Below are 12,782 nucleotides of genomic sequence, written 5' to 3'. Positions count from 1 at the left end.
TTAGCTGATCTAAATTTACTCTCTTATGTTAGTAGTAGTATTTCAGGGCCACCTTTTCATACAAAAGCGAAATATATTCAGATTAAACAAAAGCAACAGAATTCCTGGTCTAGAAATTTGGAAATGTAGCCGTGCAGTAATCTGCACGAAGAGACAGTTAGCTGTTCTGCTTTTATCAATTAAATCAAAATACAGGAGCTTTTCATTTACTCACTCAAGATTTTTGTTCATGCATGCAGCCAAAGATTTTTCCGAATAAATGTTAAAAATAAACTGAGCCAAAGGAACCTACAGTGTCTTCCTTGCACATTTCCTAAAAACAGTACATCAGTATGCTGCTAAGTGGCATCAGATTACTGAAGTTCAGTCACCTCTTCTGCCACATTCCGTCATATTGAATGTTTGGAATATTAAACAATAACTTCATTTTAACAAGCACACATTCATTTATTTGAATTATAACCTATCTTCTCTCGAGCACACACAGATACCATGCCTGGGACATAACAAAAGGTAGAATAGACTATAGGGTCAATCAAAGTTTTATAAATTTTTACGGCAAGAGGAATAACATCGAATGAAAAAGGTCCAAAACTCAGCATCTTCTGATGAAAAAACTTAATATTCTAATGAAATCATTCTTCACTACAAGAGTCAAAAAAACAGTTTAAAATGTACTTTTAGCAAAAAGTTTGAAAATATTCTAATCATGTCAGTATCTCTATAGTTTAAAAGAAGTTTTGTTTACATCAAAACATCAAGAAATGAGAGGCAGCCTAGAAACACCAAAAAACCAGAATGCAAGAAAAGGAAAAGGGACTAATGAAATACCAATCAATAGATTAGCTTCATAGAACATTGATTATGAATTTGATCTATGTACTGCATCAAATAAAATATGTGGATTCTTAAGTTATTTCTCTCCTTTAGACCTCTAGAGACAACACAGACTAATAAATTGATCTTTATATTGTTTCCACAATCTCCTGGAATTATATGATGTAGACCTGTGTTACTTATTTAGTTTTATTCTAAAATTAGCAAAAGAAATAAAACCCCAAGAATTCAAAGAACATGGACAACAATATCTTCATTCAATGGTCTATCAACTTTCATTAGATGAATTACCAGACAGAGCAAAAAGTTTATAACCACCTGCAGCTGCTGCCACTACAAGCTACTGGTTACTCTCCTATCCCTTTCAGACAAGTACTAAATGCAATTTCAAGAATTAACTAACCGGAAGAACTTACAAAGAACAAAAATACTTCAAATTAATTAAATCACTATTTATGTTCTGATAAGAAGTTTCAAAATCAAAAAGGTGAGTAGGCCAAACCCAGCCTGGCTTCTAGAAAACTAAGGACAAGGGTTTTTCTGGCACTCTTGTTAAAACACCTTGCATAGGAAGCCCAGTAAGAATCCCATTACCAAACTGGAGTAGAGCTCTGGGGTCATTTCTTGTTTGCTTTCCAATTGCTAAAGAGAATTCTGCAAAAAGGAGTGAAAACAAGGCAACAGCAAAAACAAGGCAAAAAGAATACAGTAACCAGTAACATTTTTACCATCACATCTATGTTTGAAGACACTAAAGTCCCCAATCTACTGGAAATATAATCAACAAGTGGGTCACTTTTCAAATTACCTAAGACACACAAAGATAAAAGAGCTTAGTATTACTAATTTTTACCAAATGCTATCATAACATGGCTTCAAACATTACAGATGTTAAGAAGTATGCCAGAGACGGCATACCAGGCTGCAGGAGCCTGGCTGGCACAATCATCCTCATTGCTGTTGAACCAAGTGTCTGCTTACTTTACCTAGGGTCACTGATACAGGTCCCATTATCCACCAACACTGCCCTACCGCTCCCAAGAGCCAGGGGCAGAACGCACACATACATTTCCCTGATGCAAGATCAGGCAACAAATCATTAATTACCTAAACCATCAGATTCTCAACATTCTGACTGAATCCTACATACCTGCTGCTACTGCAGCAGACACTTCTGCTACACAGGCAGAAACAAAAATCTGAGGGCACAGGGACACCTTAAACTTCCACAGTTGTGCTCTAGGTGAACATATGTCACTGCCAAGCTGTCATGGGTTTGCCATTTCTCTTCTAGAGTTTGTCAGTGCATCTGTGCCAGCCAAGTCTTCTTGTGAAAAATCACTTTAGGTCAATAGGTGTGTTCAGTAGGAATGTATGTCACATCAGTTTTTGAGGATGAAAGATAAAAAAGTACATTTGGCCTGAAGTTGTGTCAGGGAAGGTTTAGGTTGGATGTTAGAAAAAGATTCTTCACCCAGAGGGTGGCTGAGCACTGGAACAGGTTCCCCAGGGAAGTGGTCACAGCACTGAGCCTGACAGAGCTCAAGGAGCATTTGGACAAAGGTCTCAGGCATATGGTGTGACACTTGGGGATGGTCCTATGCAGGGCCAGAAGTTGGACTTGATGATCCTCATGGATCCCTTCCAGCTCGGGACATTATGATTTACTTTTTGCAGAGTGACATCAAGTCAAGGTTTTTTTCCTCCAACAAATACATTTCTTATAACAAGAATTTTCCAATAATTTTTCTGATGGACTGACCTTGGAAAAACTTTAAATACTGACCATGCCTTTTCACCCATTCAGCTAAACAAGGATATTTTCCCCACACTTCCTTTCTCACAGAATTATACACAGACATATGACATCAAAACGTTCCTATTAGGGAAGGGGAATAAAATACCAGGAGTTGTGAATCAAGTACTTGTTTACCAGATCCACCTGAAAAAACACTCCTCCCTTCTTTGGATGCCTCATATAGAATACAGCTACAACTAACATTACTCCTTGAATGCCAGAAGTATTCCCCCCTGGTTGGAGGTTGCTTTCACACACAGCTTTGGATTTCACAGAATCACAGCATCAGTTAGGTTGGAAAAGACCTCTGAGACCATCAAGTCCAACCTTTGACCTAATCACTATCATATCAACTAAACCATGGCACTAAGTGCCACATACAGTCATTCCTTAAATACCTCCAGGGATCATGACTCCATCACCTCCCTGGACAGCCCATTACAATGTTCAACAACCCTTTCTGTGAGGAACCTCCTCCTAATGTCCAACCTAAACCTCTCCTGGCACAGCTTGAAGCTATATCCTTCTCTGCTGTTGTTCAGTGCCTGGGAGACAAGCCAACACCCACCTGACTACAACTTCCTTTCAGGTAGCTGTAGAGAGTGATAAGGTCTCTCCTCACCCTCCTTTTCTCCAGGCTAAATAATCCCACTCCCCTCACAGGACTTGTGCTCCAGACCCCTCACCAGCTCCACTGCCCTTTTCTGGACACACTCCAGCCCCTCAATGTCCTTTCTGAATTGAGGGGCCCAGAACTGGACACGGTACTCAAGGGGCAGCCACACCAGTACAAGCACAGAGGGACAATCACTGCCCTGGTCCTGCCAGCTGCACTATTTCTGATACAGGCCAGGATGCCATTGGCTTTCTTGGCCACCTGGGCACACTGTTGGCTCATGTTTAGCTGTCAACCAGTACCTCCAGATCCTTTTCCACTGGGCAGCCTTCCAGCCACTCTCCCTCAGTCTGCAGCACTGCATGGAATTACGGTGACTGAAGAGCAAGACCCAGCACTTCACCTCATTGAACCTCATACCTCTGGCCTTGGCCCATTGAGCCAGCCTGTCCAGATCCCCTGCAGAGCCTTCCTGCCATCCAGCAGACCGACACTCCCACCCATTTTGTATGAAGCACGCAATTAGTCAGCAAAGTTTTCACTTATCATTTGTCCCCGCCTGCTCTTGGGACTGTAGTGCCAAAGTGCACAGCGCAGCCAGGTCAGCTCCTCACGGCCGCTTCCAGACGCTGCAGATGCTTTGTCCTGTAAACAAGCTCAGAACCAACCCCCGATCCCCCTGAATTCAGTTCAGGTAGCACTGGGACATAAGACGATTTGCATATGCTGCTGCACGTACAAATAAAGCTAAACAGAGCTGGGAACAAATTTGTCCATACGTCTGCCTTATCAATAAATTGGTTTTAAAGAGTAAGTTTACTGTCACATGACGAAAACAGGGGGTCTTGCGTTTTCTAACGCCTATGTTGGCATGGAGGTCTGTGTCGATGTATGCAGATCCATACATACACATACACACACATGGACACAGACAGACACATACACACACCCGCGGCTCCTCCCGCCCTCACGTAGTTTAAAAGCGCAGCCGAGGGGGGGACCAAGCCCAGCGGCTCCCCCGGGACCGGCGGCGGCAGCGCCGCCCGCACTCCCACCCGTGACCGCCGCCCTCCTCGGACCTCGGCGGGGCCGGTACTCACAGAACCCGTTGGAGCCGGTGCTGGTGAACATGGCAGCGGCCCGGCCCGGCCGGCGGGCGCGGCTGGCGGAGCCCCCGAGGCCGGGCAGCCCCCCCGAGGCCGGGCAGCCCCCCCGAGCTCGGGCAGCCCCTGCGGAGCCGCAGCGGGCCGGGGCCAGGGCCGGGGCCGGGGCCGCGATGGGGAGGGCTAAGGTGGCCGCGATGGGCCAAACGCCGCCGACAGGCGACCGGGCGGCGCCCCCTGCCGGGCCCGCCGAGCGGGCCTGAGGGGGGGGGCCGGGGGGGCGCTTCAGTCTTATCTGTAATTAATTACTTGTATCTTCATAAATAGGAAGAACTTCTTTTTGTTGAGGGTGGCAGAGCACTGGAGCAGGCTGCCCAGGGAGGTCGTGGAGTCTCCCTCCCTGGAGACACTCCAAACTCACCTTGACGCGTTCCTGTGTCACCTGCTCCAGGTGACCCTGCCTTGGTGACAGGTTGGACTGGATGGTCTCCAGAGGTCACTTCCAACCCTAACGATTCTGTCATTCAATATGATTTAAATTTGAAATATGTATGTGCCTTAAAGAAGCCCGACTCCTCACGCTTTGGAAAACTGTGGCCCTCGAGGCTCATCCTAATTTGGGGAGTCCGCCAGGCAAGTAGCTCATTAGGAGCTGTGAGTAAGCTGTCATTACAGCTAACGGAGATGTAGTCAATACAGACGGCAGAGTCTGGAGAGCTTTTCAGGTGATCAAATGAAGGTGTCTGCTTTAGGATTAAATTAATTGCTACGTACGCTGCACCGGCTGTTATCGAACAGATCACCACTGCCTCTAATGGTACATCAGACACCCAGCTCTCTAGCAGCATGGTAGACATCCAATGTAAGGTAAGACAAATTCCTCATTTCATAGAGATGTGGCGTAATAAGGCTGAAATTATTCAGGCACCAAATTTCAATGACATTTTCAAGTCCTTGTAGAAATTAAACTTTATTAAAGTAAGTTATGCTAAGCATTTAAAAGGTGATGATGTTCTGCGCTGTGTCAGGAAGAAACAGGATGAGGTTTGTGTGCTGTGTGTTCCTGTGCATGACAGAACTGAGGGCCTCAAGGTCATGTTTAGCTTACTGCACTACTAGACTGAGAACAAATGTCACTCTAGAACTGGAAAATGTGACGTGTCAGCTAGGTAACAATTTTTAAGCAGGCAACAAATAGTAACAACTTTTCAGGGAAGTCACTAAATTGTTGTATTGCATAAATTTTTTTATATACAACAAAAAACTAAAATACCTTTTAATATTTACATTCAAATGCAACTACCAAATAGCACTTTAAATGTGAACATCCTGAATCTTTGTAAACCAAACCTCTTGAACCCAAGGGGTTTTTATGACCCAAGGGGTCATAAAAAAATGCCTTATGTTTGGGTTCACAAAGGCTTAAGCTAAGTTCAGCATATCAGCATGTAATTTTAAAATGTACAGCTTCCAGCATTAATTTCGAATTTCTGTTGCTCCCTTGTCCTCTCTGTACAGGGCTTCAGTCAGCCAGATAGGAACTGGATTCACAGTCCGCTCACAGAGAGGGAGGTATGCCTAAACCAGACAGAAGGAAGAGAGACAAAGAGACAGCACGTTGGAAATCCTGACTACCCCAGGCTGAGGTTCTTTCCCCTGAAAAGAATCTAAATTGGATTCACAGCATGAAACCTATCGTGTACTTTGCGTCTCTGGCTACAGACAACTGGCTTACTCTTTGCTGGTAAGCACAGCTGGAAGAAGTGCTTTGCTACGGAAATTTTCCTTCTTTCTTTCAAATGCAAATGGCTCTGGCTGCTGTATGCTACATATGCAAACTCTGTCTTGCCAGGGTGGGTGCTGAATGTGCAAAACCATACATAAGTGACAGGCAATCATCATTTCTAATGAAAGGGAATGTAAATAAGGAGGTGCAAAGCCTGCATAGCTTGTAATAGTTCCAGCATGAAACTTTCTTTGGGAAAAGCTGGGGTGCCTCCTGAAGCTTTAGGGATCTAATGAGGTATTCATAGTTTACTTAATTATCATTTTGGACTTTTTTGACTAACCTTCACTTAAAGTAATTAAGCCTTTTTGTGAATCTGGCTTTAGTACAGGTGAGGTTAAAACCTGAAAACTTTTCCAGCATTGCCTGTGTAATAGGCTTAGGATTGCTGTTTCAGTGCTGAAGATAAAGCTTGCTTTTATTTCTTTCAGAGTTACACAGAATTGAGAGACAACATTTAGAAGTTTACAGTCCTGAGAGCCAAGAACTAGTGTTCTTTTTTTTATAAGCTCTGTTTTGAAGACTTCTCTAGATTGATGTCCTACAAGGTAATCATATTAGAGGGATTCTCCTCTGCCACGTCAAGCACTGGAATTGGATTGAAGTCATAATCACTAAGCATAGTAGAGACTTGGGCATGTATTCTGCTGAACGGGGATGCATTTGGGCAAATATTTAAGGACTATTTTGAAAGCAACTCTATGGACTTGTTATCACTGACAGATAGAACAGAGCTGAATGAGTAGCAATAATTGGCAAGATTCTCCCAACAACATACCAAAATACTTGCAGATTTGTCAATACCACTGGAATAAAGGGAGCCGGCTCTGAATGTTTTTGCCACTCTGTTATTAAAGTCTACAAATATACTATGGAGTATTTGTGGAACATCTAATGATGTCCTTTGTTTCTAAAAAAGGTTTATTAAGTCAGTTTTTCTGGGATTAGATCAGGTGAGATTCACTATGTGTTTTTGGGAAAACTGCACACCCCTTGCTAATAATTATAGTTTCACATACTGATTGAATAGCAGAGGAAATTTAGTTTTTGCCCTCAGATACAGTGCCAAGCAGGGAGGATTTTTTCTACCCCAACACTGCTTCTGTCAACTGGTAGAATTAAGCAAATTATTTGCATTTTTAAGTATACAGTGTTGACTACTTTGGAGTTAACTGAAATCATCAGTCCTCATGCTTGCCTTGGAACATATCCCAGAATAGGAAGGCTAGCACTTATCTACTAATCTACTCAGAACAAGCTTAGAAGGCTTTGACACTGCTCAAATGTCAGCTTAAATATCTCCCATTTGTTTATTACATCTGGTTTGTGGGGTCAGTTTGGTATGGTCAAAATAAAGTTATTTAAATTTCCTGCTGAAACCAGGAGACTGGAATTTATATTTCCAACTATTTTCTAATAGTAATTTTCTTCTCTGAACTTGTGATGTTTTTGAAGCACCTCTTAATTACTAATTAATCTCCAACGGTCAGATGCTCCCCTGGCATATATAATGAAGGATAGCAGCAGAGTAAAACAAAGTGGAAATGTAACACCTCACCCAGGAATTTTCTGACTAAACTTGGTGCAGGTTAATGATTCTGCAGGTTAATGGCAAGTGGTCTGTGTCTCTCTGACATCTGAGGTTTCCGTGGCATTCAAAGTAGCACCTGCAGTTACTACAGTGACCTGAAATATGAGCAGATACCTGAAGAGAGGTTAATGCTAAATTTAATGATTTCAGTAGCTTCTCCCTGCAGTTTCTAACCCTCGTCTTCAGTTACAGAAGATGTTAAAGAAGAAAGCTGTGCACCATACAAACCCTGCAGAGCAGAGTTCAGCTGCAGTGCAGCTTGCTGATAGCAGCTTGCACAGCAACAGGAGGAAGGGCAGAAGGCAAAGATTCACTGGGCTAAAATCAGACTGATTTGTCCTGTACCTTTACAAAATTAGTGAATGTCTCTCAATCCCTCGGAAGTGAACAAAAAAACTTTGTACTGTGGCAGACCTGCTGTCCTCTTAAACTGTAGTGTGTTCTTTTTATTACATAACTCTTTGGGTTTTTTATTATAGTTAGAAGATACAGAACATTTTCTAGCTTAGTTCTCTCCATGTAGAGCTGGCGGGCTTACAGTTATGTGGGGAGCAATGGAGTGGCTGAAGAAGGAACCTTTAAGTGTTTCTTAAATTCTAAAGAAGTGTGCAAAAGAAGGCAATTTAGTGGAAAAAATGGCAAGAGTATTGATTTTTGTCTGTTATTTTTGCAATAGTGTGATTTTGCATCACACTATTATAAAAAATGTAGAGTGCTCAACCGTTTTACATTACCTATGGTTCTAGCCATGAGGTTTTTTGCAAAACTGTAAATGCCATGTTAAACCTGAACTCCTTGTCAATGTTTAGTAATACAAATATGTGGACAACTCTTGCGCCAATAACTCAAACATAACTCACACAGAACTGTCTGTTTTTTCAGCGGGAACCTCTGGATGGTAGGCAATCACAGTACAATACCAGTTTAAGATACTGGCTTATCTGGAGCTGAGCCATGAAGAGTTTTACACTGGAAATCTTAACCATCACTTCCCTTTTAACTGTCGACCAGGTGATCCTAAGCACTCACACCACATGCACCCATATGGTGGCATCTCTGTCCAAGGTGCAGCACCAAACACTTGATCAGCAGCTTTGTCTCTTAAGTACTTGTAAAACGCTCCCTTAAAGATGTCATACTTAAATTCTCTATTTATTTTCAATAAATTTATTTTCAATAAATTTATTTCAATAAAGGTTGAGATTTTGTGCAAAACAAGAACATACAGTAGCATGATCAGGAATTAAATTCTAATACAAATATATTGGGAAAGCAAGTTTAAGATAGGCAGATTGATTCTGAATTTGCTTAACTGTTGATTTTCATCTGAGTTTTTAATGTTTTATGTTCATATTTCATTTCACTTGGGTGAGACCTCATTCTTGTGAGAATTAAAAATACACTGGTTCAGCTACTACTGGTTGAGCAGCTGTCACTGCATTTTTAGATCATGCATCTGAAGGCCACTAATTTACTGCAAGGTAAATTGTGAAACATAGTAAGCATTAACAAAATGGTGATGTTAAAACGTAGTGCTCAGAAGACCCAATTAAGAAATCCATTAGAAGGGCAAATAATTATGTATAGTATTGCATAACACAATGTAATTTGCATATCTGTGTTCTTTAGTGCATAGAAGAGATCAAGAACCAGTCATCTATTTCAGACTGAATTTATGTGAAGGAGTAGCTTTGAGATCTGGAGCATATGCTAGATTACCCAAGATAACTATCAGCGATAGCAAGAAACCTTAAATCTTTAATATGCAGAAAATGAGTTGCATTGTTCTGCACAGGTATGGCTGTGCTGAAATTGCCTATTCTGAAAATTAGATTTTAGAAGATATTTATAGGGGTATTCAAAGGCCTTTTTCTCCCTGATACCTATCCATATTTCTCAGATATCATCCCCCTCTTGCTTCACATCTGTATTGTAGTGCTATCTGTGTATCTCCACACAGTTTAAAGGTTATTAAATGCCTGTATTAACACTTGGAGGCAAATCTGTGTTTAAGAGAATACCTGGCAACCCACATCTTGATGTTATCAGGCCTGTAGCATAACATTGCTGAGAGATTAGAAAAACCAATAAAGCTTTAAGCTGTTCTCCTCCCCAAATGCCATTATCTTATTTGTATTTGTGTTAAATTTGAGCATGAAGGAAGTCTCACCTTTTTTTCCCTAGTTACCCATATCAGAGGAAGTTTGCGTTCATGTAATTTTATTGAAATACAGTGATTCCTCAGAAAATCTTGCAAAAAGTTAAAGGATGTTCACTCCAGAAATGTAGTGCACAATATTTGCAATACAAGTGTGTACACCTCCAGGAAATAAGCATTCCTGGGGTTTCTTTTGACCTCCATAAATATTAGTAAGGGCAAGGTTAGGTGCAAAAAACCTGTAGCATACAAAAATGTAAAATTTTGCCCAGCTGAGGCCATTAAATTGCCATCGGAAAACTAAACTGCTTTTCATTATCAGAAAGAGAAACTACTGTAAAAACAATTGGTATATTGATAAATCACATTTAAATACAGCTGAGCTATTAGAAACACAAAAACATGGGTTATTACAATTATTCTTGATTCTATACTGCCATTATCTGTTTGCTGCTACATCGTTATGCTAGGGAGATTTCTAAAACTGAAGACTGGATCTAGTCTAAGACTGAAATATGAAACTAATTAAACACAAAATTTGGCATCCTTACTTTTCCTTTATTTTTCTTCTCTGCACATAGGAAGTATTTCTTGTTTTTCTTACTGATCACAATTTAATATACTTCAATATGTTTTTAAAATACCTAGAGCACTTTATAAATTGGTGTACTACAAAAGTCTGTGTTTGTGGGGCCAGTTGTAGCAGAAATCACCACCTGTGGCAAAGAAATCTTTCCTGGCATGATGATGCAGTCAGCTGCCACTTTAGGCTCTTCCTCACCTCACCCACGAGGTGGGACAGTGCCACTTTTCTGGTCAGCTGGCACAACAGTGAGAGGAGTTTGCCAAGACAGACTTGACTGGGTTGTTAAACCAGATAAACGAGCACTGACCTTTTGTGCCACCATAATTTTCAAAGTAAACCCCAAAATACCTGGATGATGATGCACCCAAGGGACCTCTCCACATGGCCTTCAGTCTAGACAGACCAGCCTGGGCTTCAAGCCTCTGTGCACCTGGGTGGCTTGGTGGCTCCTCTGAAGCAAAAACCCAGGGGAAATGAGACAGCAATCAGGAATTCATTGCAAAAGGAGGAACTGGAAGGCCTTATTTCAAGGGGTGTGTAAAGCACACCATTAATCTTTTCTGTTATTACACACACATGCTGGAGCTCTTGCCACACAGACTCTGGGGACACAGGCAACTGCCCGTGCTGGGCAGCTGGAGCCCAGGGACATTCCAAGTGCTCATATACTGATCTGACAGTTGTGCCAAAGGTTGTGTCAAGGCCATTTCTGGTCCTTAAGAAACAGTGATGGAATACTAAATCAGCTCATACTAGAACTCAAGTTTATTGCTTTGTCCCTACTGTAAACTGAGTTAGCAAGCTTTTTAAGCAGGAGAAAAACAAATCAGCAAGGTCAATAAGTACGTACTCTTTTGTACATACAAAACATGCATTCACTGTAGCATTTTTTCCTTAAGTATTTGATCTCTGGGTATATATACTAATAAGTATGTATTTTCAACACAAGTCATGTTACACAGATGACAAGAAAGGGTTAGTACAAATACTGGTTTACTTCACAAATACCAGACAGGACACTGCTGTTGATTAATTTTGTATGTGAATTTTGTATGTGAATGTTGAGAAGAAAGTTTTCTTAGCCATTTTCCTATGGCTTTGATTCCAGATTTCAGTGTAGCTAGTCCTTCCACAACAGCATGGTTGAGGTCTCAATAAAAGATTATTTGAGCATATTATCCAATCAATATGAGTAATATTTGATATGTTTGTACATAGAGGAGAAGCAGCTTGAAAGCTGAATTCAGCAGTAATGATCTTGCTAGTGACATGTACATTTGGGGGCAAAAATTAGGAGTTTGTATCCTAGGCTGCATCCTACAAATCCCAGAAATTTTGCTTGCTCGTAGGTAAACTCTTTTCATCTAAAGATAGACACCATGTCCAGGAAAAGCACCAGTTTGGGGCTTAAGTATCTGCATTTGATGCAACACTTGACATGTGTCAGTACATCACACTGTAAAACGGGAAAGAATAAACATTCCAAAAAAGAAGAGCATGTCGGACCCAAGTGATTTATGGCCTGATTCAAAGTGCCCTGAATTCATCAGCGAGAAGCCTGTTGTGTTTTCAGCAGGGTTTGGCTCAGATGGGTGCACTTTAAACTTCCAAACCACAGGCAGTACAGCGGCGAGCTGGGGCAGATGGAAAGTGGCCGTCACAGCCGGGATGATTCAGGGAACAGATGGGCTCTGCCGCGTTCCTGCTTTGTTTTGAGAGGGGAGCGGGAGGATACATAGCTGACAGCGAGTGGGAGGCCACCTTTGCTCTACATGGATGGCGATGGCATGAACGGAGATAGTAAGGCAAGAACAAAAAGAAAAGAGAGGAAGGGAGTGGTCCAAGGGGAAGGCTGGGTGGAATGTGCGGAATTAGCACAGGGTGGAGCAAGAGACAGGATTATAAAACAGAGGCACGTTTGGGGTTATGCAATTTGGCAGGTCTTAACCCCCGACACAGGCGGAGGAGGAATCCATAAAAAGCCCTGAGGAGGAGAAGTGGCAAAGGGAATTGACAGGAAAGGTAACACCAATAAAATGGAGCCCAGGTGATCTGCACAGGGTGGTATGATGACTAAAAAAAATAATTTTAAAAAAATTTGCTGAATTATCTTAAGGAATTCTGGTTTCCTTGTTTGTCATATACACAGAGTATTTTTTCTGTAAGTTCATGCAACAAAAGGGTTTTCTGAGCTGCTCTATCTAGGATGTCCTGTATCCTGAACACCTTCATGTTCCACACAGGATACAGAAGTGCAAAAAGTGTCTTTCCTCTGTAAAATGCAAATGTTGTAGCACTCTGAGTGTG

At 41.7% G+C, this 12,782-nt stretch overlaps 1 protein-coding gene and 1 long non-coding RNA gene across 2 annotated transcripts in view; one reads left to right on the top strand and one right to left on the bottom strand.

Moving 5' to 3' along the window:
- The window catches only part of UBAC2 (UBA domain containing 2), a 91,087-nt gene extending 86,584 nt beyond the window's left edge, over window positions 1-4,503 (bottom strand). Inside the window, exon 1 of the mRNA XM_050332706.1 lies at window positions 4,352-4,503. Coding sequence (XP_050188663.1) covers window positions 4,352-4,382 — 31 coding nt within the window. The 5' untranslated portion in view covers window positions 4,383-4,503. The remainder of the gene's footprint in view (window positions 1-4,351) is intronic.
- Window positions 4,504-4,728: 225 nt separating this feature from the next.
- LOC126648961 (uncharacterized) lies at window positions 4,729-10,380 on the top strand. Its single transcript, XR_007630943.1, has 3 exons — window positions 4,729-5,221; window positions 5,873-6,098; window positions 6,572-10,380. It is a non-coding gene; the product is annotated as an uncharacterized LOC126648961 (long non-coding RNA).
- The last annotated feature ends 2,402 nt before the right edge of the window (window positions 10,381-12,782 follow it).

The sequence above is a fragment of the Myiozetetes cayanensis genome, unplaced genomic scaffold (assembly GCF_022539395.1).
Source record: "Myiozetetes cayanensis isolate MyiCay16 unplaced genomic scaffold, myiCay2020 scf5-8, whole genome shotgun sequence".
NCBI lineage: Eukaryota > Metazoa > Chordata > Aves > Passeriformes > Tyrannidae > Myiozetetes > Myiozetetes cayanensis.
This window is presented reverse-complemented; position numbering and strand designations above follow the sequence as displayed.